The sequence below is a fragment of the Aspergillus lucknowensis genome, assembly GCF_044049455.1.
Source record: "Aspergillus lucknowensis strain CBS 449.75 chromosome Unknown BJX67scaffold_49, whole genome shotgun sequence".
In the NCBI taxonomy this organism is placed as follows: Eukaryota; Fungi; Ascomycota; class Eurotiomycetes; order Eurotiales; family Aspergillaceae; genus Aspergillus; species Aspergillus lucknowensis.
Window position 1 is genome coordinate 113,762 of NW_027263593.1, and position 27,986 is coordinate 141,747.

At 51.6% G+C, this 27,986-nt stretch overlaps 11 protein-coding genes across 11 annotated transcripts; 4 read left to right on the forward strand and 7 right to left on the reverse strand.

Moving 5' to 3' along the window:
- Positions 1-248: 248 nt before the first annotated feature.
- BJX67DRAFT_384492 (uncharacterized protein) lies at positions 249-2,020 on the reverse strand (the record flags this gene model as incomplete). The annotated part of the gene is made up of 2 exons (XM_071033678.1): positions 249-1,424; positions 1,490-2,020. The coding sequence occupies 2 exons, from the start codon at positions 2,018-2,020 to the stop codon at positions 249-251; spliced, it is 1,707 nt and encodes a 568-aa protein (XP_070882625.1).
- Positions 2,021-2,318: 298 nt separating this feature from the next.
- Positions 2,319-5,414, forward strand: BJX67DRAFT_240298 (Zn(II)2Cys6 transcription factor). Its single transcript, XM_071026084.1, has 3 exons — positions 2,319-3,185; positions 3,254-3,788; positions 3,850-5,414. The coding sequence occupies exons 1-3, from the start codon at positions 2,741-2,743 to the stop codon at positions 4,778-4,780; spliced, it is 1,911 nt and encodes a 636-aa protein (XP_070882626.1). The 5' UTR covers positions 2,319-2,740; the 3' UTR covers positions 4,781-5,414.
- Positions 5,106-8,195, reverse strand: BJX67DRAFT_390391 (PDPK1 family serine/threonine-protein kinase; the record flags this gene model as incomplete). The annotated part of the gene is made up of 2 exons (XM_071034632.1): positions 5,106-6,032; positions 6,108-8,195. 2 exons carry the CDS (start codon positions 8,193-8,195, stop codon positions 5,685-5,687), a joined length of 2,436 nt encoding a protein of 811 aa, XP_070882627.1. The 3' UTR covers positions 5,106-5,684.
- A 108-nt stretch (positions 8,196-8,303) lies between these two features.
- On the reverse strand, positions 8,304-9,009 carry BJX67DRAFT_240266 (uncharacterized protein). The gene has a single exon (XM_071026082.1). The coding sequence runs from the start codon at positions 8,796-8,798 to the stop codon at positions 8,412-8,414; it is 387 nt and encodes a 128-aa protein (XP_070882628.1). The 5' UTR covers positions 8,799-9,009; the 3' UTR covers positions 8,304-8,411.
- On the forward strand, positions 9,010-11,186 carry BJX67DRAFT_240267 (uncharacterized protein). The gene is made up of 4 exons (XM_071026083.1): positions 9,010-9,820; positions 9,892-10,430; positions 10,499-10,714; positions 10,766-11,186. Exons 1-4 carry the CDS (start codon positions 9,220-9,222, stop codon positions 10,856-10,858), a joined length of 1,449 nt encoding a protein of 482 aa, XP_070882629.1. The 5' UTR covers positions 9,010-9,219; the 3' UTR covers positions 10,859-11,186.
- Positions 11,187-11,460: 274 nt separating this feature from the next.
- Positions 11,461-14,026, reverse strand: BJX67DRAFT_240217 (protoporphyrinogen/coproporphyrinogen oxidase). Its single transcript, XM_071026081.1, has 6 exons — positions 13,859-14,026; positions 13,721-13,790; positions 13,581-13,661; positions 13,158-13,508; positions 12,664-13,089; positions 11,461-12,613 (listed from the first exon to the last, which is right to left on the reverse strand). Exons 1-6 carry the CDS (start codon positions 13,939-13,941, stop codon positions 12,026-12,028), a joined length of 1,599 nt encoding a protein of 532 aa, XP_070882630.1. The 5' UTR covers positions 13,942-14,026; the 3' UTR covers positions 11,461-12,025.
- Positions 14,027-15,383: 1,357 nt separating this feature from the next.
- On the reverse strand, positions 15,384-16,138 carry BJX67DRAFT_240200 (uncharacterized protein). The gene has a single exon (XM_071026080.1). The coding sequence runs from the start codon at positions 16,062-16,064 to the stop codon at positions 15,558-15,560; it is 507 nt and encodes a 168-aa protein (XP_070882631.1). The 5' UTR covers positions 16,065-16,138; the 3' UTR covers positions 15,384-15,557.
- A 1,031-nt stretch (positions 16,139-17,169) lies between these two features.
- Positions 17,170-18,610, forward strand: glfB (UDP-galactofuranose transporter; the record flags this gene model as incomplete). The annotated part of the gene is made up of 5 exons (XM_071031547.1): positions 17,170-17,300; positions 17,363-17,430; positions 17,499-17,722; positions 17,778-18,185; positions 18,242-18,610. 5 exons carry the CDS (start codon positions 17,170-17,172, stop codon positions 18,608-18,610), a joined length of 1,200 nt encoding a protein of 399 aa, XP_070882632.1.
- Positions 18,611-18,884: 274 nt separating this feature from the next.
- On the reverse strand, positions 18,885-19,881 carry BJX67DRAFT_240189 (uncharacterized protein). The gene has a single exon (XM_071026079.1). It carries the CDS (start codon positions 19,681-19,683, stop codon positions 19,159-19,161), a length of 525 nt encoding a protein of 174 aa, XP_070882633.1. The 5' UTR covers positions 19,684-19,881; the 3' UTR covers positions 18,885-19,158.
- Positions 19,882-21,501, forward strand: BJX67DRAFT_240469 (uncharacterized protein). The gene has a single exon (XM_071026086.1). It carries the CDS (start codon positions 20,079-20,081, stop codon positions 21,216-21,218), a length of 1,140 nt encoding a protein of 379 aa, XP_070882634.1. The 5' UTR covers positions 19,882-20,078; the 3' UTR covers positions 21,219-21,501.
- Positions 21,502-22,274: 773 nt separating this feature from the next.
- On the reverse strand, positions 22,275-27,908 carry BJX67DRAFT_374418 (transcription factor TFIIIB subunit BRF1; the record flags this gene model as incomplete). The annotated part of the gene is made up of 12 exons (XM_071031548.1): positions 22,275-22,448; positions 22,602-22,731; positions 22,852-22,990; positions 23,047-23,163; positions 23,262-23,339; positions 23,459-23,733; positions 23,815-24,113; positions 24,175-24,374; positions 25,886-26,074; positions 26,123-27,161; positions 27,215-27,423; positions 27,488-27,908. 12 exons carry the CDS (start codon positions 27,906-27,908, stop codon positions 22,275-22,277), a joined length of 3,270 nt encoding a protein of 1,089 aa, XP_070882635.1.
- Between the last annotated feature and the right edge of the window lie 78 nt (positions 27,909-27,986).

Below are 27,986 nucleotides of genomic sequence, written 5' to 3' on the forward strand. Positions count from 1 at the left end.
AAATAGTACAGCAGGGTTAGAGACAGCGCTAACTCAACAGCAAACAAAGGTTTCATCACTTCATCAAACTGGCATAAATGTCGTAAAAATTGTGATAGGTGGATAATAGAGATCCAGAATGAGATTTTAAAAAAAAAAAAAGATATAGAAGCCAACAACATTGCAGTCATGTTCAGATGTCATAAGGTCATGATGAGGAGAAACCAAGCAAAACTTGGGGTATCGATCGGTGTCATATCGGTCATAAATCATTCCCAAGGAATATCTTCATCTTCAACTCTGGTGCAGGTGAGGTAAGGGATCGTGTCGCCTGGATCACCTCCCTTCAGGTCCAATTCTAGGAAATTTCGCATGAGCGGTTTCACGATCTCACGGGCCAGCCGCTTGATCTCGTCCATTTTGCGTTCAAACCGTTTCAGTACTTCTCGCGTGTACAGTGACTCCGAGGATGGTGTTGGGTGAACCTTAAGAAACCTTTTGAGGTCTTCATGCGCGAGGTAGGCTTGTGTCGATGGGGAACCAATGAGACGGTAGACACGAGCGGAGGAAATTGCTGCTGCCGTGACCGTGGATGTGTGGTCTGTCGGTCGGGGTGCGGATGGAGTTGTAGGTGTCGTTGCAGACGCCGTGCGGTTAGTATGAGTGCGGTCTGCAGCTTGGGAGTTATTCTTGAGAATCGATGGAGGCGGCGGGGTAGTGCTGTCCACAAGCCACTGTCGGAAAAGGGAAACAGCCAGCCAGTCCAAATAGGCGTTTTGAGGGGTGACACGCTCCCCACGAGATGTGGTGAGAGTGAGGCGGAGAAGTCTGGAGTCAACGCGAGCCTTAAGGTCCTCAAGATCCTCAAACTTGTCCTCAATAATATCTAGCACAATAGGAGGAAGCGGGGAGTAAGATCCGTTTCGCAGATGCGGTAGTCCCGCAGGCCATTGGCCGACAACATGAATAAGGGCCTCGGAGAAGATGACACGACTTCGTGCAAGGTACCCTAGCTTGAGGTAGCTTGGTGGATACTTCGCAATTTGTTTGAAGAGTCGGGATCCGAAGCCGAGAAGGTGGTGGTCCACGCGGGGCCCAGTGACGGGGAGGGCATCATACATATCTGCCAGGGCTAAGAGGGATTTGCATTCTGCATATGCGGTAGCGATGTTGATGTTGTTGAGCATTGGTGGATGGTTATAGAATAGCCGGAACAGGTTGTCATAGTCACGGAGTATGGGATCCATCGTCTTCTCATTGGATGTTGCCGTGTTTGCTGCAGCCGCCACTACCGCACTGGATCTATGTGGCAGATGGATAACAGACTGCAGACCTGCCAAGTTTGCCATTGAACGAGCGAATCCAGTATTCGTGCTTGACGGTTTGGTCATCGGCGGCGCATACGGCCCAAAATCGCGAACAATTGCGCCGGAAGCACTAGGAGGCTAGCAGATATCGTGTAAGCTGCCATCAAGTTGTGATGCACAATGGCAAGAAGAAAAGCACATACTCTCTGTACCAGTATCGGCTCCTCGTCCTCCCCTTTATTTTCCCAGTCCAATTCGAAGCGCCATCGTTTCTTCTCGGGCGATGATTGGGTTGCTGCGGCATCGGATGGTGCCAAAGTCGAACCGTTTGACAGAGAGGAAGTATCTTCACTAATTCTTGAAAAGGCGCCCGGGTCTGGGTGGCCGGATGGCTGGCTCGCAACAGTTTGTCGTGACCACTCTTCCTGAGTGCTAGTCTCAAAGAAACCGGAGCATTGCGCAAGGATGAGCCGATGTAAAAGATACCGGTTCTCCTGGCGACCGGCGCGAATCACGACCTCAATGTCACCGGTGTGGGTGAAGATTGGAAAATCATTCTGAGATTGGTGAATCAGCCCGCCGTGGTGAGAACGGCTCGAGCGGTGTCGCCGGCTGGAATGGGAATGACGCGAAACGGACGACGCGGCACTTTGCGCCGGCAAGGAGCGATCGAGCACTTGGGCCTGAGAGACCATTTCTGAGGGTGTAGTGGAAACAAAGGACTTCGCTGGCATCGCAAGAGAGAGTGCGGTGGCTAAACACCAGAGATCTTGCGGTGTACGTCATTCAAATAGGCGTGGCTCACTCAACAGGATATGAAATGGAAAGTAGGAGGACGATAGAGAGTGCAGGCAGCCGAACCGTCAAAGAGCGACAGACGAGACCTACAGGAAGTTAATCGCTAGTAAATAAAGCGCCGCGAAGTGGAAGCGAATGCAACAAAGGGAGGGTCGAGGGTCGAACTTACAAAGGACAGGTCCGAGTTCCCACTACGAGAGATCCATGGTGGCGGATTCAGGAGACAAAGGATTGTTTGATAGGAAGCCGCTTTGTTGTGGTGAGACGGGCTGTAGTCACGAGATTACCAGGAATACGAAACAAACGTCCACTGCAGGAACCATTGGTGGCACGTGATCTCACGTCCTTTCCTTATCAGTGGCGTTTCACGTGACTCTCCGTGGACCTCAGTTCTCCTCGTCCGCTCCCTCAATCATACCGACGTTCTAACTGCACTGACCTGCCAGTCCTCGCATCGTTGCTTTTTCTTATGGCTTCCGTTCTGCCTGCCCATCCAATTCGGAGCCCGTGCTACTGATTTGAATCCTAACCGGCCAATTCTTCCACACCCGCCCCCTCCCCAACACGCTCCCCTCAAGAATGGCAGGTGGTGGTGCCATGCTCGGATACTCTGATCCAGAAGTCTCCTTTCATTTCTGCTGCACAGGTACAACGTCATGAGCAAAGGTTGCTACACCTGCCGTCGCCGCCGCATTCTTTGCGACAATGGACTCCCTACGTGTCGGAAGTGTCGGGATGCGGGGAAGGAATGTCTGGGGTATCAGAAGCCACTCGTTTGGGTCAAGGGTGGGGTGGCTAGTCGGGGCAAGATGATGGGTCGCAGTTTTGGTGATGTTAAGAAGGATGGAGATAATACTTATAAAGGACTTGAAGGACCCAATCACCCCTCCACCGCAGCTGTCAGCTTGCCGAGCACCACGTCAGCTTTGCTCAATCGCCAACAACCTTTCCCCGATCAACCAGAGTCCAACGACCAGGAGACGACACAGACTGCTCCTCAACATGCTATTCCGACCGTCAATCGTGTCCCGGCTCCGAGGGCGCTCGTTGACCCGTTGTTCATGGACTGCAATCGGCTATCCAGGTTCTACATCGACCACTGTAGGTTGTTGACCGCTCCTGACCGTTGAAGCTCTCGTGTCTGACCCGCATTCACCCCCGGTCTATAGTCAATCAAAACCTTGCGGAGTACCTGTCGCTATATTCCATTGTAAAAAACCCTTTCCGAGACCTCATCTCCTTGGTTGGGGACTCGCCTGTCATTGCTCACTCTCTCGCGGCTATGGGCGCTTTGCATTACGTTATCCTGGCAAACGGAGAGTTTTCTCCCACACCGTGGCCCGCAGAGACGGTATCGAGCAGCAGCATGTCTTCCCTGCCAGAAACGGCTGGACCGACTGAGCTTGGCTCCTTACCGCGGCGTTCGTTTAGCCAGGTCTATGAGCACTTCCTCGGAATTAAACAACGTGCGTTACACCAGCTATCGCAGGACATTAACAATCCCTTTCTTCGGAATGATAACAGGACACTCGCTGCAATCATGGTCCTTGCTCTTATGGACGCTATCGAATCGGGGCATGGAGCATGGAAGTACCACCTTGAAGGGGCGAAGAGACTGCTACGGAGTCGCGAACACGACAAGACGGGCCAGAGACAAAGTACGATTGACTGGCTTGACGACTTTGCCACCGATGGATGCCTTGTGTAAGTTTACAAAGACTTATTCTTTGCCCCATATGGCCACCTTTCCCTAACACTTACGCAGAATTCAGCTCATGGGCGCTACTCTTGCTCGACCCGGTTCTCTTTCTAAACCCTTTTATACTTCAGCGATGGGTGCACCAGTTCTAAGGCGGCTAGAGAAAACCTCCTGGGTCGGCTGCCCGGCTTATCTCTTAGAAGCCATTTTCTTTATTCACGCGTTTTTTGACCTTGACCTTAGCGATGACCCCAGCTCTCAGCCAAGCACCGCCTTTCCCTCCGAATATCTTCCACTCGGATCGAACCCGCTTCGGTGTCCCGAGAGTCTCCCAAAGCATATTCAAGCGTTCGACCCCGTTGCCTGGGCAGAGTCTCTCCAAAGCTATCTCTTTCTCCCAGATCTCTCCATGCGGATCGCCCTTGCCACCATCTACAAGGCCGCTGTCTATCTCTACGCTACTAGAGTTCTTTCTCGACCTCGACCCGGGGCAACAACCATTTCTACCCACTTTGGCCTTCCGTCAGATCACGCCGAAGTCGCTACTCTTCTCATCCACCACTTCTCTCTTATCCCCGTCACGGATCCACATTTCAAATGCCTCATCTGGCCTTCATTCATCGCTGGTGCGGAATGCAGAGACCCAGCCCAGCGCCCCTTTATGCTCCAGATCCTTCGCACATTATATTTCCATATCACCAGTGTCAATGTGCGCAACGCCGCTTGGGTCCTGACCATGATGTGGCGGAAGCGCGATATCAGACGCGAAAGAAGGTCTAAGCTTCGTGCTACAATTTTAGGTCGAGACCGAGATAGCACGGTATTCTCCTCCACCTCCACCGCATCACCTTCCATCGCTACCACTCCGACTACTGCTACCGCTACCCCCTCAACGACAAGCCCTCTCAGTACTATTGACGGCTCTTGCGATGATGATGATGATTTTGACTGGATCCAAGAATTGGTTGATTCCCGGATCGATTGGCTTTTTATTTGAATGCCAACTATACCTATGCCCGCCACTGTGTGTGCGTATCGTTTTTTCATGTCGGGAATGATACCCTGTCGATATGATCAACATTATTGAATATATACTGTTGGACAAATCCGTATACTCCGAATATCACATTCGTAATTCACTGCCACAACCTTGTAGAAGGTTAGGGGGTCAAACTTTGATTTGTTATGCATCCATAAACAGGGACAGCCTCGGCGTCGACGAGAGGAAAATCACACAAGGTATAGTACGGCATAGTATATATCTGGAATGGGCGAGAAAAGTCTTGAGCGAGACAAGAAAAAAAGTCAGATGAGGATATATGCGGGTATACTCCTTTCCGTCTAGATGCAGCAATATCAACCAAAATCAACTCGCGCACGAGGCTGAGTTATTAGAAAAGAACAATGAATGAATTGTGGGGATATTGGAAAAGGAAGAAGACAAAAGGCAGAACAGACAACCGCTCACGAAGAGAAAATGCAAGACTACCGCTGAGAACTAATTTGCGTGACAAAAAGGGGATTCTTACAGATGCGGCTTAACAACTGAACAAAGGAAACGGTAGAAGGCAGCCGCCTGAACTCACCGGAAGCAAGCGAGCCAATATTGACAGATCAATGGCGGAAAATCCAAAGGGATATTTTGCGGATGGGTGAAGGATACGCAAGACAGAGGCAGATACGGCGGTCCACGAGGCCTATAATCCGACGTAGGATAGAACCTGATCAACTCAAAAGAGTGGAACAGAGGAATCCATGTATATCGCAGAGAAAACAAGGCATCGAAATACTGCGGCCCGGCGCAGTAGCCATGGTGTTTCGAGAAGCAGGACAAAAAGACATGAGGCTAAGTGCAGAGATAATGGGTTTCTAGTCGAGGAAAGAAATGGGAAACAATGGCTCTAGAAAACGGCGGCTAGGCCATTCTTGGAATGGCGTCGACTAAACCGCTTTTTCCCTTTGACGGAATCGGAATCATTCCCTTGATGCTTGACAAGGGTAGCGCGGCCTGAAGACACGGGTTCGTGGGGCGTCTCTGAGCCTTGGTCTAGAGTGTTGGTGTGACTCGACAATCCCGAAGACAGGCCACGGAAGACCTCATCTCCGGAATATGGGCCACTACTTTGTTGGGCTTGAGCCATCTCTCGCGCTCGGTCCAGAGTATCCAACCATTCCTGCGCAGATATAGCAGTAGTCCCGATATTGCTTGATGAAGGCTTAGGGTCTTCAAATATATAGCGTTTCTCGCGCTATACATAAGCCGGTTAGCCAATGAACATAAACGAGAAACATAAACGAGACGACCAAGTGCAGGAAGTGCCTACCGTATCTACTATCCAGCATGACACCCCCTTGGCGTCTGTAGAGGTGCGATAATGCGTGCCCGGGGCAAGGAGTGACAACTCCAATTTTGCCTTCTTCTCATCTCCCCCAGAGGCAGCCATGATGATTCGCCCAGATGAGGTAACCATGACCAACCGTTGCCGCTTCTTGGTTGTGCTTCCCCCGAAAAAACGAGAGAATTTCTTGGGAGCTTCGTACTCTCCATGCTTAGAGACGGGACTGTGGGAAGCTGGAGATGACAAGACCACGAGATTCCCCAGTTTGAGAATCCTTTCATTAGTTTTTGTCAAGACGGGGGACCACTCAATGTCGAGCTGGCTGGGAGCCGGCAATTCGGTGACCAGCCTAGGCACCACGCGGGAGGTCGCGTTTGAGGTTGCTGTGCTAATGCTCGGCGGAAAACTGTCTCCGTCGGAACCGCCGTTCAGTTTTATAGGTTCGCGGGGTGGTGGCGTATAAGCTTTTAGGCGCGGCGCTTTTTGTTTCCATAGATCTATACCCCATGTGACACCTTGGAAAAACTCATGATTCTTGATGTGTTCAATGGGTAGGCGACGGGCCGGATCCAGGACAAGGAGACGTTCAACGAGATCACGCGCAACGGTGGGAAATCCAATGGGAAATTCGTACTCCAAAGCCACAATCTTTTGGAAAGTCTGGTACTCATTTCCTGCTTTGAAGGGTGGCCGCCCCGCCAGCAGCTGGTAAATTATGCAACCAAAGGCCCAAAGGTCACTTGCTTTGCAAGCATTCTTGTCCGTGAGCAGTTCGGGACTAACATACTCAGCCGTTCCAACAAAGGAGCTGGCACGTTCCTCCTCGGGCATATCCGAGTCTAGCTGTAGTATCCCGGTCGAACTTTGAATAGGTTGCTGGCTCTGGAGAATCTTAGCCGTCCCGAAGTCAGTGATCTTAATGTGCATCTGACTGTCAAGTAGAACGTTTTCCGGCTTCAAATCTCGATGGATGACACCACGCTTATGCATGTAATCAATCGCATCTAAAATCTGAGCGCCGTAAAACCTGGTACACTCCTCGTCGAATGAGGTCATCCGCTTCAAGACACCGAGTAATTCGCCTCCTTTGCAGAGATCCAAGACGAAGTATAGCGAGCGTTCGTCTTGGAACGTATAGTAAAGCCGGACGACTCCCGGATGATCGGTGAGGCGATTCAGAGTATCCTTTTCGATATTTACATACTTAACCTTTTTCTCCTTGATAATATGTCGCTTATCTAGGATCTTTATCGCATATTCTTTGAGGGTCTGTCGGTCTGTCCCCAGCACGACGGTGCTGTAGGAACCCTCGCCGAGGGTATGACCGAAGGAGAAATCCCGTACCCCCTTTTTAATGTACCGCGCGACCGGCTTCCCATTGGCATCGATTTCCTGCCTTACCGTGACGGCAGCACCGCGATCTTGCCAATCTTCGCTGCTCGACATTGGGCCATTTTCCGTTCCGTATGGTGACCCCGAAAGTTGTGAAGCGCCCCCAGCGCGCGTGCGAGATGGTTGGCGCATCACCGCTGCCCCGTTCGTAGTAGATATGTGTGCTGTGTGATAAGAGCGGTCGCTATGACTGCTATCGCGAATGGGTACCCCAGCCTGGTAAGCTGCGGAACCTCCGCGTGATTCGGCGCGTGCTAGACTTTCGGAAGCTGACGAGGCGGCGGAGTCGGTCCGAATCCGATAGGAACCCTCCCGGACACTCGAGGCGGGTGTTCCATTCGCGAACAAAGCCGATACAGGGCGGGAATTCGAAGAAGTTGGGTGCTGTGGTGGCTGGGAGGGAAAGGGGCTGCTATAGTTCGAAACCGGTTGCTGTTGGAGATCAGGGTTGTATGACTGGTATGAGATTCGATTTTCGGCCGGGGGAAACGGTGATGTTGCACTTCTGGGTTGGTCAATTACTGTTGAGTCACCTTTTGGAGCACCCGATGCTGCTGACGCTGGAGGAACAGCACCAGTGACGGGGGTCGAGGCGTCCTCGGATGAATGTAGCGATGCATTATCTGGGTTTGCTATGCGTAGGCCACCCAGAGACTGGGAGAGACTAATATCTCCCTCCATAGCAGGCGCGTGTAATCCAACCCCTCAAAAGATGGATCTCCAGTCAACCAGGCCAGGGGTATATGTACGAAAGGAGATGTGGGAAGGAAGGCGAATAGGCGTGGAACGGAAGAGCTATATTGCGTGGTCAGAGGCTTGGGCAGGACGAGGACTCGAAACAACAGGCCGACAGCGAGGATACGAGCGATGGAGGAGATGAATTGAATTAAACAGCCTTCAAAATCGATTAAGCGGACGATTTAGGAAGGGGAAGGGCCGACGGACTATGGCGGCGGTCGGAGACAGAGCGAGCAATACATGATCCAGCGGAGGGTGCGCGTGGAGGAAGTTGTGGGACGAGCCGGATGCGACAAAAAGCAGTGGAAATACCGGAGAGAAAACAAAAAGGATTAAAAGCGAGCGAAAGAGGATGCTGAAGGCGATGGGGAGAGAGGAGGCGGAGGGAAAAAGAGAGGAAGAGAGGGAGGAAGAGGAGAGAGCGAGATGGAGAGAGTCGCGGAGCCGTCGAGGCGGCGAGATCAACGGGAGCAAGCCATTCTTCCAACAACAGCCTCTCCAGCCTAAAGAGGACGAGAGGGCGGTTTGTGATCTCGGTAACATCATCCCAACAGAAGTCCCCAGCCTAATCTGATGCTAAGAATAATCCATGCGCAGCCCTGGGTCGGCCTGGGTGGATTATCATGTTGTTATTCTTAGTTAGGCAGAGGCATTCGTCACGCCTTCACTGGGCACTCCACTGAAGTGTCATCACCTTATTATTCTCTTTGTCTTTCATGCAGATGCATCTCGACTTTTGAGAAAGTTGAGGATTTACAGAGAATGAGCTCTCCAAGAGTGAGTTCTGGCTGCCAGCGCAAGCATGAATATCCACCACCCTGCCGTCCCATACAACTTCCTTTTTGGGTAATCACGATCGCACCTGCTGAATGAGCTACCCAACCACCACCTTGGCTTCAACCCGATATAATCAGGTCCACAATACCACCATGGACGTAGTCATAAAAGCCCAGTGCGCACCCCCAAGATGCTCCGATTCCCACCCACCCGCATCGCGCTTACCGATGACGACATCTGCTATCACCTCGACAGCATCTTCGCCCAAAACACCCAACTTGCAAAATGGCACCGAAAAGACACAGGGTCCAGTGGAAGTTACGAGGGAGATGATGATGATGGTCTTTTCCTCAACTCAGACACTCTGTCTCTGCCCGATACCCCTGTTGAGTCGGACTGTGACGAATCCAGATCGCAGACGCTGACAGATGGCAGCCCACGAGAGAACAGAGCAGAAGAAAGAGAAACGGACAGCGAGCCCTGCTCTGCTGTCTGGTTTGAAAGAACACAGGCTCATCTGCTCTGGCATGAGACGCTCTCTATAAAGAGCGCTAATTCACCACCTCGGGTTGCCCAATTAGGAATCCCTTCAGGCACAGATTGGAGGCTGCTGTGGCAGTTATTCACATCGCAACACAATATTCCCATCCCACGTTCACTCGCTTGCCCCATTGCAGCCTTCTCTCGACTGAGCCATGTCGAACTAGACGCTGCTCCAGAGGGCCTTTCCCTGTTTGCAACAGCTTCTTCTCTCAGGCTCTTTTACTGCAAGGCAACACGATCATATTTAGGTAAATCTGCAAGAGCCTGACAGCTCCTCTCCTGTTTCATTTCAAGGGACTGACATGGTATTCTCTTTCAGGAATTATCCACAAGACCTCTTCGTCGTCTACAACACCACGCTACCCCTCCTGTATAAGTCTCGGTGTGGAAGTTTCCCCACGGATTAAATCCCTCCAGATTCCTTCGAGCTCTTTGCCAGAGATACTCCTCTTCCCTTTGAAGCCCCCGCTACCAACGAGAATGGACCGCACCCATGATGAGATATCAGTCTCTCTTGACTGGGTACCCGATGAACTAGGAACCAGCGAGATTAATGCTCTGGTCGAGATATCGCGCAACTCAAGCGATGGTGCACAGCAGCCCTCGTTTCCCCAGGCAGATGCACCGCACTCAGTCCGGGGACGCTCAGACTCTCCGAGCAATAGAGAAAGCATCGCTCTCGGGGGTCTGGCATGCAGCCAAACCAATGATACCAAGCTTGTTGAAGGTACTCGTGATGAGAGCATGAAAAGCGTTGATCATTTGGCTCTTCGAAACACCTTCTCAAGGGGCACCCAAACCGACCCAGATCTGGCAACGCCCATGGAAGCCACCAAGGGAGCAGCTGATAACCTACTTGTAAGTATCCGCAAGTAAGCTTAGCGAGATAGTAGAAGAGTAGCTCACCAACGGTTCCCTTACCGTAGGAGCGTCATCCACTACAACAAGAAAACATTGCTCCAGGCAGCGTCGGCCCGCAGCCCCCTCCTCAGCTGCCATGGCAAGACCCATTCATTTCAGCGATGTTCCCCGAACCTAATCCCCCGGCATATGACCCTACCAGCCATATCCGCAGAGGCGTGCAAGGGCATATCAATCCACCGGCGAGAAGGGGTAGGGCAGCGCGAGCCCCGGAGGGAGCGGTATGCCATTCCGTCATCCCCGTGATAACCCTACTGACCGTCTGCAAACAGCTCGGACAACTTGTCCATCCGGGGCTGGTGGACGCTGCCGTCTTCCAAGAATACGTCCACCAGTTGATTGCAGAGCTCGACCGTGCGCCATAAGAATTCCGGAATTCGACATTGTGATTGGAGGCTGTCATGTATCCGTGAATTACACCTGTTTTCCTTTCCTTTCCCAACCGTGAATCGGGGCGGGTTTTTCATCTGAGGCAGACCCCAGCACCGAGTGTGTATGTCTTGTACAAAACCTTCGTTTCACCTTGTGAGTTCTTGCAGTCCTGAGACACAGTATAAGCGAAAGGTTGGGTAACGGAACGATCTTAATATGTTACTTTGGCAAAGTTCTTGACCCGTTATGGACAGCCTGCACTTGCTTGACCAACGCTCAGTTTGAAACCTTCGTGTTGTATCAAGTGCTCAAGTAACCCCTTGCAAACACACGATACCTGTTAACGGACCTAACTCTTTAAGATGCCACATGATTACCCGACGTAGTCGTACCGTCCGCTACAAATATTATTGGGGTGCCACAGTAACCGGGAGGACAGCGAGGTAAACCTGGAGAAATATATCCCAGCAGTCGTCCATATACCACAAGCGGTCAACTTTACCAACCTGAAGGATTTGATTTCATTATGACTGGTTTGGCAAACCCGAATAAACCTTAGAGCGTTTGCAGTATGATACCTAGATTCAGCGCTGCTTATTTTGGTAGGACCCTGTGGCGAAAGGATAGGAGGCAAACAAGTCCCACGCGATGACACCACACACAGGACTTAAGGTTAGCAATGCCGTGCGACAAACCTGGAGGGCAGTCAAGGGGTATCCGCGATACGGCTTTGAGACACTTGTATTAGCCCCTATTAGTTTTTGTGCTCGTAGGAGTATTACTAGTAGTTTCGCTGTACCAAGCAGACGCTGGAAAGCCAGAGATAAAAGTATCAATCAGAGCCATATGTGTATAGATTTGGACGAGATTCTAAAGTGGGTGTAAAAGGTAGAGGTAGGCAAATGCGAAACATCTCCAAAGACCACTTCGGAAATAAGGCAAAGTAAGGCAAGTGAAGAAAAGCCGAAAAGAAGGGAAAGAGGTGCGAAGCAGAGAATATGGGCCCCAAGCCGTTGACCCTGAGCCTTATCTAAATCTTTTTAACCCCAGCTCCAATCTCCCGGCCCTGCTTGTAGTGATCATCATTTCAATATTAAAGTCGACATAGTTCTATAGAAAGCCATTAATGATGCGCCCGGAAGAAGACAGTCCGGTGTTCTTTACAGCGCCTTATTCTTGGCGAAAGCCTGGGCACCGTCAACAAGACGCCTTTCGGTGTTTTGTCTGCCGTTGACAAAGTCAGGGTAGTTGAGCGTGAGCTCGACGGAGCCGTTTACGATGTTGTCCACGGCCTCGACACCTAGCATAAACGAGTGATCCTGGTTGCCAACCTCGTAGCGCCAGCTGCCAAAGCGGCCACGGGACCAGATATCCAGAGCCTGCAGTTTGGGGAGGATCTGCGTAAGGGCACCCTCACGCTCCAGAGTTGGGGTGGGGTAGCCGTGATCGAAGCGGCGGTGGTAGGTTGAGACAATCTCATCGGTGGGCTTGAGCATCTCGGTGTTGACCAGGCCCTGGATGGACTCGGCAAGGAGAGTTTCGACGTTAACGGGCTTCATCGAAGACTCAGAAACCTCCAACATGATGGACCAGTAAGGGCCTTCCTGGGCCTCAGTGTTCTTGGGCTTGGTGCCGTCAGCGAGCTGCAGGGTAGGGAGCTTCTTAGAAGCATCAGGCTGGTTGTAAGGAGAGTAATTGGAGAAGATGGTAGCACGGTAGAAGGGGCAGTTGTCCTCAGGGAAATAGAGCTGCAAACGTCAGAACCAAAGGAACCCATAAACAGAGATAGCAGGCTTACCCAGCACTTGTCACCAATTCTCTCAGGGCGAGTGCCACGGATACCAACACCAATGACGTGAGTGGAAGAGTAGAAGAGCTGCTTCGTAAGGCCAGTCAATTCCCGGTCGCCGATTTGCTCTGCGAGGTAGTCAACGGCCATGGTAGACACAAGCTTCTGGTAGCCAACAGTGGTACCGTCGCCCAGAGTGACTGTCTTGTTCTTGGCATTGACCTTGGTGACTTTTCCCTTGTCGCCGAAGCGAGTCTTCTCCTTAGGAAGGGTGTTGGCAACGGCAATCCAGATACCACCAGTACCGTCACGCGCGGGGAAACGGAATGTGGCGTTGGGACCCCAGTTACCGGCGGTCTTGTTCAAAATAACGTTGGTGGTCACAGCCTTGAGGTTGGGAGCGGCGACGCGCTCACCGAGCCAAGCGCATTGCATCTGAAGTGCATCCGAATATCAGTACTTCGTCGAGCCCTAAGATTTGCAATCGCGTAGCGCCCACTAACCTTGGTTGTGGGCACAGCCCAGACTTTGTAGTTGTATGGTCTCATGAAAATATCGGCAATACCGGTTCCCATCATGCGCACAATCCACTCGTCGAAGTCCTTGGGCTTTGTGTTCGCCACACGAGCCTCAAGAGCGGAATCGATCATACCATCGATACACTTGACCTGGTCCTCCTTGGACAGCATGGAGATGTTGTTCTGGAAGGGATAAGGCACCCATTGACCCTTGCAACGGACATAAGAGATACGCTGGTGTTCGTACCAGTCGTCGTCCTTGGGGAGAGCCTCGTTGATGCAGTCGTCAAAGTATTTGTAGTGGGAGAAGATAACGTGACCGCCGACATCATAAAGCTGCGATTGTGTTAACTTAGGCAGTCTTCAAGCGCAAGTAATCCCGTATCTGAATCAAAGAACCGCACATACGAAGCCTTCGGGTGTTACGTCGGTGGAAGCGAGACCACCGGGGGTCTCATTAGAGTCAACAATTAGCCACGAAGGGCCATTCTGAATATCAATCAAGTCAGAGGTCGGTAGCCTTGCGCAGTTAGGGTAACGGCCCGTACGATCTGGTTCAGACGCTTCGCAGCACCCAAGCCAGTTGGGCCAGCGCCGATGACGAGGACGTCAACTGAGCTGTCCGAAGCAATGCCGTTAGCTTTGGCCTTGAGACCCAAGAGCGCATTGGGGAGGAAGCTCCTTACATATCGGGGTGGGTCATCCTGCCTTGTAGGATATCCTGGAAGCTGGGCACACGGTTCAAGGTCTTGCGGGCGATGCTAAGCATAGAAAAGAGCGAAGCTGCAGAATCGCTGCAGTATTTAAAGAAGCAGAGGGGTAAATTGGGAGGAGCGAGAAGACGGTGAGGAAGGTGGGCGGAAAGGTACAGGTGGAGGCAATAATAATAATAATCATCACAAAGTGCGGGCGGGCGGTCGGAGCCAACAACGCAAAACGTGACGAAGGTGGGCTGGACTCCTGTAGGGAGGATTTGTTTCAAATTTCGATCCTCAGATTGAATCCCTCGCCAGCTCTTCCGATAATCAGAAAATAATATTAATGGATCATGTTAATTTGAAGAAAGACTCCATTCAGACTGCAAAGATGGTTGCGATTGAGCCCTGGAAAGGACAGAGCTAAAAAAGGGGCACGCCGAATCAAACCAAAGGCTGGAGATTCTGGAGTCGCCAGATGGGTCTGCCAAAGGGCTCTTTCCTCTGGTCATTAAAACCGTTTCTTGGTGGCCAACCATCCTCCTGTTTTCTGGCCTTCTGGCGCCATCTGCGCCTCTCCTGTCATCTCGTTGGATATCTCAAAAGATGAGGAGAGAAATCGCATTCGAGGGCAGTCTTTGGGTAATCCTCCCAAGACTGGGTTTAATTGGCTCTTCTTTGTGGGAGATGCTTATCATCGGACCCCTTGATGAACCCTCGGGGCTGAACCCAGATGGATATGGACATGCGCTCAGACTTGTCGTCAGTTCAATGCCTGGCGAACCCTAAGATTGTTGCCGCTTTCTTCCTCTGCATATCAAACCGGTCTGTTTTCAGTGAAAGGGAACCGCATCCGGTCTTAAACACACATTTTTCCAGAGCTCGCCACACAGGGACATCCTGGGCTCTTGCGGTCTGTCCTCTGTTTCTACAGGTTCCTCCAATGACTGCCATGGGAATATTTTCATATGCCATGTCCAAGCCTAGTATCGGTCGTCATCTCAAGTCGTGATTGCATTGCCGATGCAACGACGGGCGGACGGGCGGCGAAACAGAAGCTTGTGGCACGTCGAATCTGTTCTTCGAGGGTGTTGCTTGGAGGGCCTATCACATCTGGAAATTTGTGCTACACTTGTCCTTTCAGGAGGAACGGAGGATTCCGTCTGTACAACGGAGGATGGAGGACGGAGGACGTTCCCTTCGTCTCAGCGCCAAGGGAGTGGTTGATCAATGCCCACCAAAGATCATCTTTCCAGGGCAGGATTGGACCTTGGAATTGCAAAGTTCGGATGCGACGCGGCAACAAAAATTCTGAGGGAGGGTCCACTGATTGTCGTTTCTGAGAAGGGAAAGATAGGGAAGATCTCCATTCCCAAAACTGAAAATGATATTGATTGTCGCCTGAGTGCATGGTGACATCCATTGCGATGAAAATTCTGGGAGAAACACTTCCTCGTGTCATCAGGAAGTCGTCTCTGGGGAAACTGAGGATCTCTCCGAGACAATGAACGCGATGCTGCGGGCACGGATCACATTCACTTGATTGAAGAAGAAGGCTGTCAATGATGGATGAGTTTTCGGCCGTTGAACTTTACGCGGCACTCCGGAGACTTAGCTCCCGTCAAGCCCCATCAACCAAAGTCCAAATTATGCACAGCACTCCTCTGAACTTCTTTCTTTTCGAGGTCGCTCAACCTTGCGTGACAAAGAACGCCATCGCGTTGTGGTGATGGCGAATGGCCCTCGCTGCCAGATCGCTGCTGTGGTCTCCACTGGGCCAGGGACTGCAGCGGAGACATCCTGCCACAAGTGTCTGGTGGGCGCGGGTAACTGAGCACCAAACTCCAGCCAGCTTGCGTAATGCTTCCACTGCCAAAGAAGTCGGTGTCGAAGTGTTAATGTAGATCAGCGCTTGCACGCGTTTCTTGCTGTTTACTTGACACAGCCCAATAATCAATCCTGTGTGGATGGGCTGACGTTTTGGTTGAGACCTTTCTGGGATGTTTCCTCTGTCCGGGAAAGATGTGACTGAGATGCACTTGATTCTCGTCAAAGAGTTTTGGCGGCGAATCGAGGCTCGAGGCGCGCGACACACCTGCCCTGGTGAACTGCCTGGAAGTGGAAAAGGGGCGGTTCTCTGCGGGCCATCTTGTGGGGGGCCCTGGATTGACGCGCCAGAATCGCCACGAGAACTCATGTTCAATCATAAAAATGTTAACATCTGCCTTGACCCATGTCCTGCAAGAGGATCTGAAACGGACGTCGAGAGTAGAATCGACAATAATAATTTTGACTTGTGAGGGTTCCGATGGGGGCTCAAACGTGCGCCTTCGAGTCCGTGAGGCAGAGTCGTCTTGTAATGTAAAATACGTTACGGGCGAATCTTTTCTTTCATGATCAAAATCTGATTTGGAACCCGAGTGAAGTGGACGGTAAGGCTGGTATGGAACATGACAGGACGCTGATACACGAGCCACATCATCAACTTCAAGTTCGTTTGAACCTCCAGTCCACTTCCAGTCCAGAACACGAAACGACCCCCAGACAGGGCCCTGAGTGGTTCAAAATTCTAAGAATAATTTGTCCCAAAGGGTGTGGGCGGAAACTAGCGTCTCTGGGTTGAGCAACCAGAGCTGGAGTGTTTCTGGTTCCGGGTGCTGGGGGGAGTGCGCCTGAGAATCGTCGTACGCAAACCTTCAAGCGGCATTCCTCAAAAGCCTGCTGTTTCGTGTCTGGTCCTTTTTTGCCCGGCCGGCGGCCAGCCTGTTGTGAGCATATCAATTCATCATCTGCGGCCACCTGGTCTGAATCTCTTCTCCTCTGTGGTTGTGCGGATCTTGACCCTCTTTGCTTTTCGATTTTTCTTCTCATTTTCCATTCCTCAGCCTTGAGCGTTTGAACCGACCCTTCCACCTAAAACCCACTCGTGCCGCGCTCTGGCCCAACGGAAGGAGATTATTCAAGATTGCAGTCTGACGCCGCCCCCAAGCCTCTGCAGAAGCTTCCCTCTTCAACCTGATCTCTTCCTCTCTCCATCACATCCTGTCGGACTCAACTACTCGTACAGTCTCTTCTCTTCTCTTCCTTCCTTTATCTTCGTCCAACTCTAGACTCACGCTCGTTAGCCCTCCTTTTTACCTTTCCGGCTCTGCTTTTGTTGCAACGCCTTTCGCCTTTTCTCTCCCATTATTCTTAGGCCATCTACCCCCCTGGCCTCCTCGCAGTTCAGCCAGAGCAGCCTTTCACGGCCGCGCCCTTTCGACTTCCAACGCTTCCTTTCCGAGCAAACCCGTACGTTCAACATGAGTTCTGAAGAAAAAGTGAGAACCTCTGGAGAGGTCTCTCGTCCCGAGCCCACTCTGCCTACCGTCAACCCTGCCGCCGAGAAGTTGGAGCCTCCGAAGCCTACGTTCCACCCAGCCGTCTATGTTACGTGAGTCGAATCCAAGTTCAAGTAGCATGGGACGATTGTACTAAGACTTGGATAAATATCAGTTCTTGGATTGCTCTCAGCTCCAGCGTTATCTTGTTTAACAAGCACCTTCTCGATTATGCTAATTTCCGTGAGCCCATTCCCCCGCGAATCCCTAGGTCAGTGTAAAAGAACATTGGTGCTGATGTTCGTCCTCAGGGTTCCCTATTATCCTTACGACATGGCACTTGGCGTTTGCTACCTTCATGACCCAGATTCTCGCTCGCACCACAACTCTTCTCGATGGCCGGAAGACCGTTAAGATGACTGGTCGTGTGTATCTCCGCGCAATTGTCCCTATCGGTCTCTTCTTCAGCTTGAGCTTGATTTGCGGTAACGTGACATATCTGTACCTGAGTGTGGCGTTTATTCAGATGCTGAAGGCACGATTGCTGAACCTCCAAACGTCCCGATGTGTTGACTAACCCGCTCATCTAGGCGACCACCCCCGTGGCTGTTTTGCTTGCCACCTGGGGTATGGGCATGGCGCCTGTCAATCTCAAGGTCCTTACGAACGTTAGTGTTATTGTTCTCGGTGTCATAATCGCTTCGTTCGGTGAGATCAAGTTCGTCTTCATTGGTTTCATCTTCCAGATTGGTGGTATCATTTTCGAGGCTACCCGATTGGTCATGGTCCAGCGTCTCCTCAGCTCTGCTGAGTACAAGATGGACCCTTTGGTTTCCCTCTACTACTTTGCCCCCGTCTGCGCTGTAATGAACGGTGTCACTGCTCTGTTCCTTGAGGTTCCTCGCCTTACTATGGACCATATCTACAACGTCGGAGTGTGGACTCTCGTGGCAAATGCCGTGGTTGCGTTCTTGTTGAACGTATCTGTCGTCTTCCTGGTAAGGAGCTTCGTTCCACCAAGGTTACATGCGACATGGCTTACAATTGGCTACAGATCGGAAAGACTTCGTCTTTGGTTATGACTCTCTGTGGTGTCTTGAAGGACATTCTCCTTGTCGTTGCCTCCATGATGATCTGGAACACCCCGGTCACCGCTCTTCAGTTCTTCGGCTATTCAATTGCCTTGATCGGCCTTGTGTACTACAAACTCGGTGGAGACAAGATCCGAGAATATACCGGCCAGGCCAACCGTGCTTGGGCTGAATATGGCGCGACTCGCCCCACTCAACGCCGATTCGTGATCATCGGTGCCGCTCTTCTCAGTTTCTTCTTGCTTGTCGGATCCATGGCGCCAAGCTATGCCCCAGAGTCTGTTGCTAACGTGAAGGAAATCATTGGTGGAGCTACCGCTGGTAATGCTTAAGCCGCCGGCCGTTCGGTCGTTGCTATGACTGTTGTCGAGACCTTTCCATGTTTTCGGGTCCCGATGGCAACACTTTGACCTGGGTGTGTATGTTTGTTGAGGTTGAGACGTTGAACGACAAAATTATCCTTTCTCCCTTCTCTACTTCCATCTACCGTGGCTTCCATAGAATTTTCGTGGCCATCTTACCATTTTCGAGACTTAATACCCTTCAGCCGAGGCGGTTTCTTCGAAGCCGGAGCGCGTCTAGGTACGGCCTCATGCAGGGAATGCAGCCTGCGCCTAGCGAATGTTTGACGCCACCTTGTGTCCGATGCGACTGAGCACCTGGCTCCGGAGCGGACGTTTCTTTTCTTTTTTTTACTCCATTTTACTCCACTTGGGTACGCGGTCGATTCCGATGGAATTTATATCTTTGCGTTATCTGTGATTTGGCTCGATGAACACCTGTCAGGTCAACTAGCACGGGGGTCAGTCGTCGGATACTGCATTCACCATCTGTGCTGTCCTCCATACTACCTTCTACTATTCTTTTGTGTCACTACAGCTTATGTACCGGCGAAATAGAACTGTCTTTTGATCATCAGCAGGCCTGGGTGCCGTCCGTCCATGGCTCTTTTCTTGCCTGAGGCACGATGCTCGCTGACTTGCAGAAATCGAATCCACCGGCAAGAACCAATCATATTCCGAGGAAACTTTCCGACCTGTCTCCCGAGGATGAGCCAGTCAGAAATGGTGGTGGCGCAAGAAGGGGCTCCAAAGTGGGACGACGCGCGGACCGGCCTTGCGAGTCCAGCCAATGACTGGTGGCTAAATTGCTGCAGCACCGATTGATGCAGCCAATCATTGAAGATTCCTTGCAGGGCGATCTGGGACCTGTGGGCCGATCTTCTGATACGGTACGGTATGGTATGCAACTGCGGGCGTTGCAGGGGAAACGGCAAATCTGGAGGGCTGGGCGCGGTAAAGGCTGGTAATGGGATTGCGCCAAACCGCACTCCGCATCTGCAGCGCATCCAAAGAGTGAAGCAGCTCCGAGCAACCTCCGTCACTGAACGACTCTCTTTCCGCATCCGTCAAGTCAGCCTCTCCCTCCTCACGCGCCTCCTCTTCCTCCTCCTCTTCTCCTTCTCCTTCTTTCATTCTCTTCATCCTCCGCAGCCAACCGTCTCTGGCTCCGTGTCTCTCTCCCCTTCATTCCTATCATTGCCTAGCTTCTGAACTCCATATCTTGGGCCTCCTTGAGCCTCACGCTACCATCTCTTCACCTCTTCTCTGCTCCCTGTCACCCACCGTTCTTCCCGGCCTCCTCTCATCGCCCTCATTGACTTGGATTCCGTGAAATATAGGTGGTTTTGATTTTGTTTTGCAGCTCACTTGACCTAGCAGATCGGATCCTGTCCGTCCCCGTCGCATCGCAACGAACTGACCGCATTTAACCACGCGTACCTCTCGAACCACCTTCATCATGTGTCCAATGCTTCTCAGCTCCCTACGAGAAGGCCCAACGATGATCCTTTCCCCTTCCCAGGACCATGCCTTCTTTCAATTCTCTCACCAGCCGAAGGTAGATGCTGGCCCGGGAGTTAGTTCTCGGCCTCTCTTCGCGAATGGTTTTCATCCCAATGCCGTTTCACCTGGGGCGATTCCCGATAAGTCTCCGGACTTTTCATGCCTCGCAAACAGCAGCAAGCCTTCGCGCAAGAGATCGCGTGATGACGTCGCCGCTGAGGATTCTCCGAGCGAAAGACTTGCAAAATTTCCGACTCCTGCTCCCGCTCCCAAGGAGGAGCCTATCTATGGCGAAGGCATGACTCTTCTCAACCCTCGCACTGGGTTGGCACTTTCCGCGGAAAGCCAGACAGGGACTTGGTACGAGGAGGCGATGGAAAACGCCGCGGCGGCTGCCACCACGCACATGTCTCCTCAAGCGAGCCGCAAATCGCAACGTTTGGATCCCTCGGCCCCTGGCCTCGACGATATTTCCTCCTCGAGAATTCAAAAACAACTTGAACAAAATGACAGCGAGGAAAATCGCCGTATTCTCAATCCCTCAGGCCGCTCGAACCCTTTCTCGCCGGAAGAGCCCTTGGTGGACGACGCCACACGTCTCCTTGGGATCAGTTGGCAACTCGTCCGAGCCGACAATGACACAGACGTGGCGGCCGCCGTTCGCGGTTGGAAGAAGTACATCGACCGGCAGTTCTCGCGACACCTTGCGGATGCTGAAATCCTCATGAAAAACCGCGCCCTAAGCGCCTACCTAGTGTCTGCACGACCGATGATCCCCTTGGCGGGCCCTGCGCAAATGCCCGCCTTCTATCTATTCAACGATGATCTTAGCCAGGGCCAACTCGTGGCCTCGTCATGGGAATCGTGCCTCCGAAATCTCCAGTCGTCCCCTGTCCTATTTGAGGGTGCTGAGATTCTACGAGCCTCGGATAAATCGCCCAACTTAGAACCCTTACAAAATCAGAACGTGCTTGCAACAAGTAGTGCTGAAACGGGACTTCCTCTTTTGCAAACACTCAGCGGTCAGCCCCGCAGTGCCGGTGTTGGGATGGAAGAGAGCATGGGACCAGGGACGGGGATGGACATTGACATATGAAAAGTATCAACGTCTCGATTTGTTTTGTTCACGTCTCCGAAACAAATGAACGACACCGACGTATCGCGCCGAAAGAGGACGAAAAGAAGCGTTTCATTGTTCGCCAATTCCTCGACCGATCTCGATCTCACTTATTAGTCTACTGATCTCAACTTTGCTAGCTTCGTCGCTTTCAAGATCACCCCCGAAAGATATCGACAGAGATGTTTGTGAAAAATTCTTCTCTTTTTTTCCAACTTTATTCTTGTTGTCTTGATCCCAACTTTTTCTTCCCTTCCTTTTTACTTTTGGAAGAACCGTGAGGTCTTCTCCCTCCTTTTGAGTGAGTTTCTTTCAGTTGAGATTTTGGCGTTTGGTTGGTGCAAGGGCTGGCTTGAGATGGATGGATTTGGGCTTTGCTTTTGCTTTTTCAATAGTGTTTGTCGCATTTTCTGGGCTGTCTTTCTTGTCCCTGGTACGCCCTGAACAGCGACCAGGAGCAAAAGAAGCGCAAAAAGAAAGAACATCAATGAAAGAAGAATGACACTTTGATATTCCCCTAAGTAGGCTCATACACACTTTTAAATTACCCTTCACCTGCCTTATTCATGTCCTCTAGGGTCACTTCACAGAGAGACAGCTCCTTTTGTTTGAAGGCTGAACTGCTAATGTCTATTTGAACCTTCTGAATTACATGCGATGCCGGTCTAACATGTAAATCTCAGCACAACTCGACTTGATAATGAAGATTTCAAGACTCGTGCAAACATTCCATTGCATATCAGTTCGATCCAACTTGGATATGCTATCTGATATTATTCATGATCTTGACTGATTACTTGTAACACCAATCCATCCATCTCCTTCTCTTACCGTCCTCTATAAACCCATACGCCGAGACCACCATCGACCAAGACGGGTATTCCAAAATCTGAACCCCATCACCTGTTAAAACAGACTTATAAAGTAACTACACTCCGACCCACGCGAGCAAAGGTATGGGTGGTATGTTCCTGCCCTCATTCTTGCACACCTCTCTACCGCGAAGGTTAGAACTTTTGCACCGCGCTGCGGGGTCTAGATGGGGTATGCCGCATCCGTCTCCCAGGTCTGTGTGGCGGGGGCCTTGATCTCGGTTGGGGAGATTTGCTCCGGGGGGGTGTCGGCGGGGCTATTGCGCTTGGCCATGAAGAGGGAGTCGATTTCTTCGAGGCTGAGGTTTGCCGTTTCCGGGTAGTAGAAGTAGAGAATCTGGAGTTTAGTGCTTTTGCATGAGTATGTTGTCTTCACGTCGTTCGTTGTGGCTGGGGATGGATGGATGGGTGATGGATGCTTCCTAGAAGGGGACCGGAGATTCCATACTCTGGGGTCTGGGATGGAGGAGAAGGATAAGGGGAGGCGTACTGGAAGGAAAGATAAATTCAAGCACATGAAGATAAGATACCCCTTCCACTCAAGGTCATTGATCAAGGTCGGGCCAATCATGGCGACGAAGAAGTTCCACAGCCAGTTTGCTGAGATTCCGATCGCGTTGCTTTAGGCAGTAGGAGAGAATAGAGTTAGTTTTACTGTCGTAAGTGGTTATGCAGAACTGGAGCAAGGGATAAGGAGCGTATGTGCGGAATGCCGGAGGAATTCAGGGCCGCATGCTTACCCTTTTGTCCGGACGTGCATTGGCAGAAGCTCTGGGCCGTACACCCATGGCACGCAGTTGGTAGAGGCTCCAAAGATGAGCATGAATAAGAAGAAGAATGCGACTGAGGCACAACCAGCGGTTTTTTCTTGGGTGGTTCCTTGAGGCGTATAGATTAGCTTCCTTTCCCAATCAAACTTAGGGTTCAATACTAACCGTTGTATGAGAGAAGAATGGAGATCATCATCATGCAGATGAAGAGGCCGAAAGACCCCCACATCATGGGCCTCTTCCTCCCAAGTCGGTCGGAGTAGAGAGTGGGATAGAATGAACCTGATTGCAGGAGAACCCTTTAGTTCATTGTGAAAGATAGGAAGCACATGGCTGGAAGAGGCGGGTAGGTTGAATAAGGGGCCGCGGTCAGGACTCACCGATCACAAACATCACCTGGATGACGCCTCCAAGCAGCAGGCTGGTTTTAGGGTCGAGCCCGACATTCACCTCCAGGACTAGGGAGCGGTTAGTGAGGTTCTCGACTTTGGCCGATCGCAGGGAGTTTACCTGTCGTGACATAGGTCTGGAGCAGCGTCAGTCGAGTCTCTCCCAAATTCGTGGAGAAAAAGGTTGCTTACGACAATGATATTGACACCCCCCATCTGATTGATAAATTGCAAACCATAGGCGAGCAGGACCCGTCGGCCAGTTTGAATCTCATCATCCTTGAAGAGTTGGGACCACTTGTACTCGCCACGGAGATTGTCCAGTTCAATCGCTCTGAGAATCCCATCGGTATCCCTGACAACTTTTGGATCATTTGACGGACGGTCATAAAAGTCGCAGAGGACTTGCACAGCCTTTCTGTTCTGACCTTTTCTGCATAACCATCTAGGGCTTTCTGGTAGCCTTTAATTTCCCCAGTCTTTACGTTAGCTCTCTTTCAAACTGACCGTCACGACGCCGTCACGGCGGAGGGATTGAACTCACCCGACAACAAGAACAGACACAATTACGATAAATACCACCTGGAAAGCAACAGGCAATCGCCAAGTGATCGATCCTGGGGCGAAGCTCATTCCATAATCGAACCAGTAGGCCGAGGAGATGCCGACTCCAACTGCGAGAGGCTGACTGCACACGTACATCCCTCGATTCCGCGCCTCACAAAGCTCAGACTGGTACACTGGGACAACCGAAGTCATAATTCCGGTCCCAATACCACCAATATAGCGTGAAATAAGCATCTGAGCCCTGGAATAAGCACACGCCTGTGGTATAGCCCCAATCTGTCCCCCATGGGCTTATTATTAGCATATCCCTCCTTGAATTTTGGAAACGTATACCCACTGTTAAGAAAACCATTGCAATCCACATCGACTTTCGAAATCCGAGACGGTCACTTGTCATGAATGCTGCAGCGGCGCCTGTCAGACAACCGATATTGTATATGCCGACTATTACCCCCATGGCTGCGGAACTGGGATAGTCGACAACTCGGAGGAAGTCTTCGTTTCCAATAATGCCTGCAAAAGCCCCTTGATTGTAACCTAGGCGCGGTACAATGACAGATTAGCCTGGAGCACCTCAACTGCTGTCCTGGGATTCCCACCGAACAAAACAAACGCTGTGAGGCAAGTGAACAGAATGGCCATGCGAAGGCTTAGCCCCCTGCCGTACATCTCGAGCTTCACCATATTTCTGGGATGAGGTATAGGGTACACAAGATCGAAAGGTAGACAGCCAGAAGTCTTCAGTCAACCGTAGATTCAAGCAAAGGAGAACGAGGGTGTCGTGTGCATGCAGCCCTCAAGCTTGCCGAGTCAAATGAAAACATAGGCCTTATCAAGAAGAGACCGAGCAGGTGGGTTCGCGGCGTACAAAGCAACCGCGCCGTGGAAAGCGTTTCCCATATTAATCACTCTTGCCGGCACAGGAGCAATATGGTGTGTTAAATTAGGACATCCTTCATACCAGGCTCCGCGGATCATCCGGAAATACCACCAGAACCCAAAAGATGAAAGAAGGAGGTAGATTCGGCAAATGCTGCCGGGGCCTGCTTCGTCTCATGGCCCTGTTCCAGCATTCTGTGAAGCGGAACGCCATCCTTGAACATTCCTCATGAGAGGAGCCCAGCACAAAGTCAGAAGCCGCCCGAGAGCGAGAAAACCCACCAAACCTCAGCGTATACCACTGGCTCTAAAAACCCAGCAGCTGGTAGAAAAGATACGGGTGCCGAGGACTTCATCGGTTCCATAGGTAGTGCCCACCGCCTTCATGGGGACTGTCGTGGGCAGGATATCGTTAACGAAGACTCTCTAGAGCCTAAATAGGATACCGTGAAATCCCCCCTTGCCTTCGGGGTGTCATCAGGCAAGATTATTACAATCTCAGGGCGTATTTTTTTGAACACAGGGACATGTCGGCTAGAGAGATGTTGCCGTACCAAAGCCGCACCGCCCTTCACTCGGAAGGTGGAGATGAGTGACTAAATGTCCGCTCGAGCGACTTCGTAGCGGTCGAAGTACGTAGATGGAATAAAAAGAGCAGCCAGGAGGGGAGCAATTTAGGTTTGCTTCGTCTATCCAGGGAATTATATGCCAAAATGAGCCTAGCGGCCAAGCGAACGGGATAGTGATAAATCAGCTTGAACGTGGAAATTCCTGAAGCTGACTTGCGCCGCGCTGGGATGTCACACGCCAATCCTAGTCACTATCGTAGTAATCGCTGCCTTCTTCATAGTAATCACCGAACTGACCGGAAAATGCGGCGTCCACACCATCGTCATCATCCCCTTCCTCATCATAATCATCAACCTCATCATCCGGATCTGCTAGCTTTGATCCAAAGACCTCTTTTGCGGCGTCTGTGGGAAGTTTGTGCTCGACCGCCGAGGCTGGAACTCGGCGCGCTGTTGGTTCTTTCACAAAGCTAGGTTTTGGTGTCGGTGCAGGAGCAGGAGGGCCGGCAGTGTTTGTCGAGAGAGGCGTGTTCTCAGGAAGCCTTGTGCGTTTCGTAGTCACCTCAGGGTCAATGCTAGCGCTGCGTTGAGAAGCCACACTCTGGCTGCGGCTCCGAATGTGACCTCCAATATCCTCTTTCGCCTTAGCACCCTCCTCTGAACCCCCGTCGTCACCAAATAACGTTTCGAGAAGACGATAGTTGATCTTCTTACTAAAGCCCCTTCGTTCCAACATCCGACGGGTGGCTTCTGCTGGGGTCGAGGCCCGTGTACTTCTCCCATCCCCCTCTTCTCCCTCACCTTCGAGATACCTTACGTCTCCTAGTCTTCCCTTACGACGTTTCCGCGGCTTACGATCGCCGCGAGGTGCATCGGATTCCGCCAGAGCTCTCTTCAGTGCTTTCGCCTGTTGTGTGCGCAAATACTCTTTATTCTCATGGACCCAGATGCGCTCCTTAATCTCGACTTCAGCGGCAGTTAACAGGCAGTTGGAAACTTCGGGATCTGACTCAAACTCTGCTTCGTCGATTTCGGGGTTATCAGAAACGACTTTCTTCGGCTGCACCGTCGAGCCACCCTCAATACTTTCGATCATGTTAGACCCCTTGGCCAAATACTCCGCCATCTCTTCCTCGAGAGCCTCCTCCGAAGCGACCTGCTCGGGGGATGGAGAGGGCAACTTTTGTCTTCCCTTGAGTCTGGCTTTTACTGCAAGTGATGGACGCTCCTCGGCTTCGAGAACGGTAGTGGTCGTCGACGCTGTTTGGGTGCCGTTGCCTGTTTGTGTTAACGCCGGGTCGATGGGTAGAGTTGGAATCGCAAAACCGTCGGCGTCGATGCGCCTTGGCTGGTTAGCCTCCGTTTCTTCGCCCCCCTGGATCTCAGCAGCAGTATCTGCTGCCTTCGTTTTCACATTTCGCGCGGGCTTCCTACCCTCCCTTGCCCTAGTAAAGGAAGGTGGATCGTGGCTGTTCTCCAATTGCACGGAGCGGAATTGGTCGACCGTCAACTCCCCGCTTTCCGTAGAGCTGAACTCATTCAGGCGCTGACTTATTGTGATTTCTGTAACTTTGACAACATAGACGACTTCGCGGACGGTGCGGCGGAAGTTGTTCATCCGAGCTGCCAGGATCAAGGCGGCTCCACAGATACCTGCAGGACGCCGGCCAGTGGTCATCCAATCACGGTTCATACGCTGTACTATACGCACAGCTTCACTAGCAACTTGCATTGTAGATGAGCCGAACTCGAGCTGCTTCGCGAATCTGTAAATCAAACTTTCTGGATCGATGGGATTCATTAAAAAGACGTTGCCGCCCAGACGGAGTTCGTCGAGAAGCGCTTTATAGGTACGGCCTAACTTGAAAACATTGATCTAAAAACCGTCAGTCACTGTTCATTCACCTGGTGGGTTAAGAGTAATTTCACCATTAGGACATCTGCAAAGTCAATCAACATAACTGTATTGCCATCCTGCCGCCTACATGCAATGTATAGACACACAGCAGCCACTGTCTTCGTCCGACGGCCTTGGATGAAGTTAAGCCCCACAGCGAGCTTAAAAACTTGTCCAGCAGCCTTCGAGGCACTCTCTGGTATGGTTAAAGCACGAGCCAGCTGGTTTATATAACGATTGCCTATGCTAAATTAGTTGGTACAGCCAAGATATTGGGCAAAGATAAGAAAAGAATAAGTACGTACCATTCTGCTCTGTGATTTCTCTGCTTTCCATTGTACCACCGCGTTGGAATCCAGGGCCAAAGCTGCGGACGTGGGTCTGGTCTTCGCCGACGAAGGCACCTTGAACAATAGCGGCACCGGAAGCCGTTTCGCCAAAAGTGACTTCTGAGACAATATTGGCTTCACTCACGACTGTACCGCACCCAGAACACACTTTCTGGCCATCGTCCTCGATGATGTGAGGGGCAGGACAGCCAGGATTAGGGCAAGTCGTAGTTTTGGGATGGGTGGTGGTTGGCCTGGAGGGCTGGGGGCGTGCAACTGGCTGAGGGCGCTTAATAGCATTTGCACTGGGGGGTTTGAGACTGGCCAGACGCCCAACAGGCGGCTTTGGGCCAACCCTTGGCGGGATGGGTTGACGCATCCCAGGCGGCGCCGACATAGTGGTTATATTACGATATCGGACGTTGATATGCTCTGAAAACCCCGGGCTCCGCGATGCTGTACTTCCGCATCAGCC

Bases quoted from the DNA above. Each gene is read 5' to 3' on its own strand.
- BJX67DRAFT_240298 (XM_071026084.1), top strand. From the start codon at position 2,741: ATGAGCAAAGGTTGCTACACCTGCCGTCGCCGCCGCATTCTTTGCGAC. The intron at 3,186-3,253 runs GTAGGTTGTTGA...CCCGGTCTATAG, and splicing joins CAGGTTCTACATCGACCACT to TCAATCAAAACCTTGCGGAG. The intron at 3,789-3,849 runs GTAAGTTTACAA...ACACTTACGCAG, and splicing joins GCCACCGATGGATGCCTTGT to AATTCAGCTCATGGGCGCTA.
- BJX67DRAFT_240266 (XM_071026082.1), bottom strand. From the start codon at position 8,798: ATGATGTTACCGAGATCACAAACCGCCCTCTCGTCCTCTTTAGGCTGG.
- BJX67DRAFT_240267 (XM_071026083.1), top strand. From the start codon at position 9,220: ATGCTCCGATTCCCACCCACCCGCATCGCGCTTACCGATGACGACATC. The intron at 10,431-10,498 runs GTAAGTATCCGC...CCCTTACCGTAG, and splicing joins GAGCAGCTGATAACCTACTT to GAGCGTCATCCACTACAACA. The intron at 10,715-10,765 runs GTATGCCATTCC...GTCTGCAAACAG, and splicing joins CGCGAGCCCCGGAGGGAGCG to CTCGGACAACTTGTCCATCC.
- BJX67DRAFT_240217 (XM_071026081.1), bottom strand. From the start codon at position 13,941: ATGCTTAGCATCGCCCGCAAGACCTTGAACCGTGTGCCCAGCTTCCAG. The intron at 13,662-13,720 runs GTACGGGCCGTT...ATTGATATTCAG, and splicing joins CGAAGCGTCTGAACCAGATC to AATGGCCCTTCGTGGCTAAT. The intron at 13,509-13,580 runs GTATGTGCGGTT...ACACAATCGCAG, and splicing joins ACGTAACACCCGAAGGCTTC to CTTTATGATGTCGGCGGTCA.
- BJX67DRAFT_240200 (XM_071026080.1), bottom strand. From the start codon at position 16,064: ATGAGTTCTCGTGGCGATTCTGGCGCGTCAATCCAGGGCCCCCCACAA.
- BJX67DRAFT_240189 (XM_071026079.1), bottom strand. From the start codon at position 19,683: ATGCGGAAAGAGAGTCGTTCAGTGACGGAGGTTGCTCGGAGCTGCTTC.
- BJX67DRAFT_240469 (XM_071026086.1), top strand. From the start codon at position 20,079: ATGTGTCCAATGCTTCTCAGCTCCCTACGAGAAGGCCCAACGATGATC.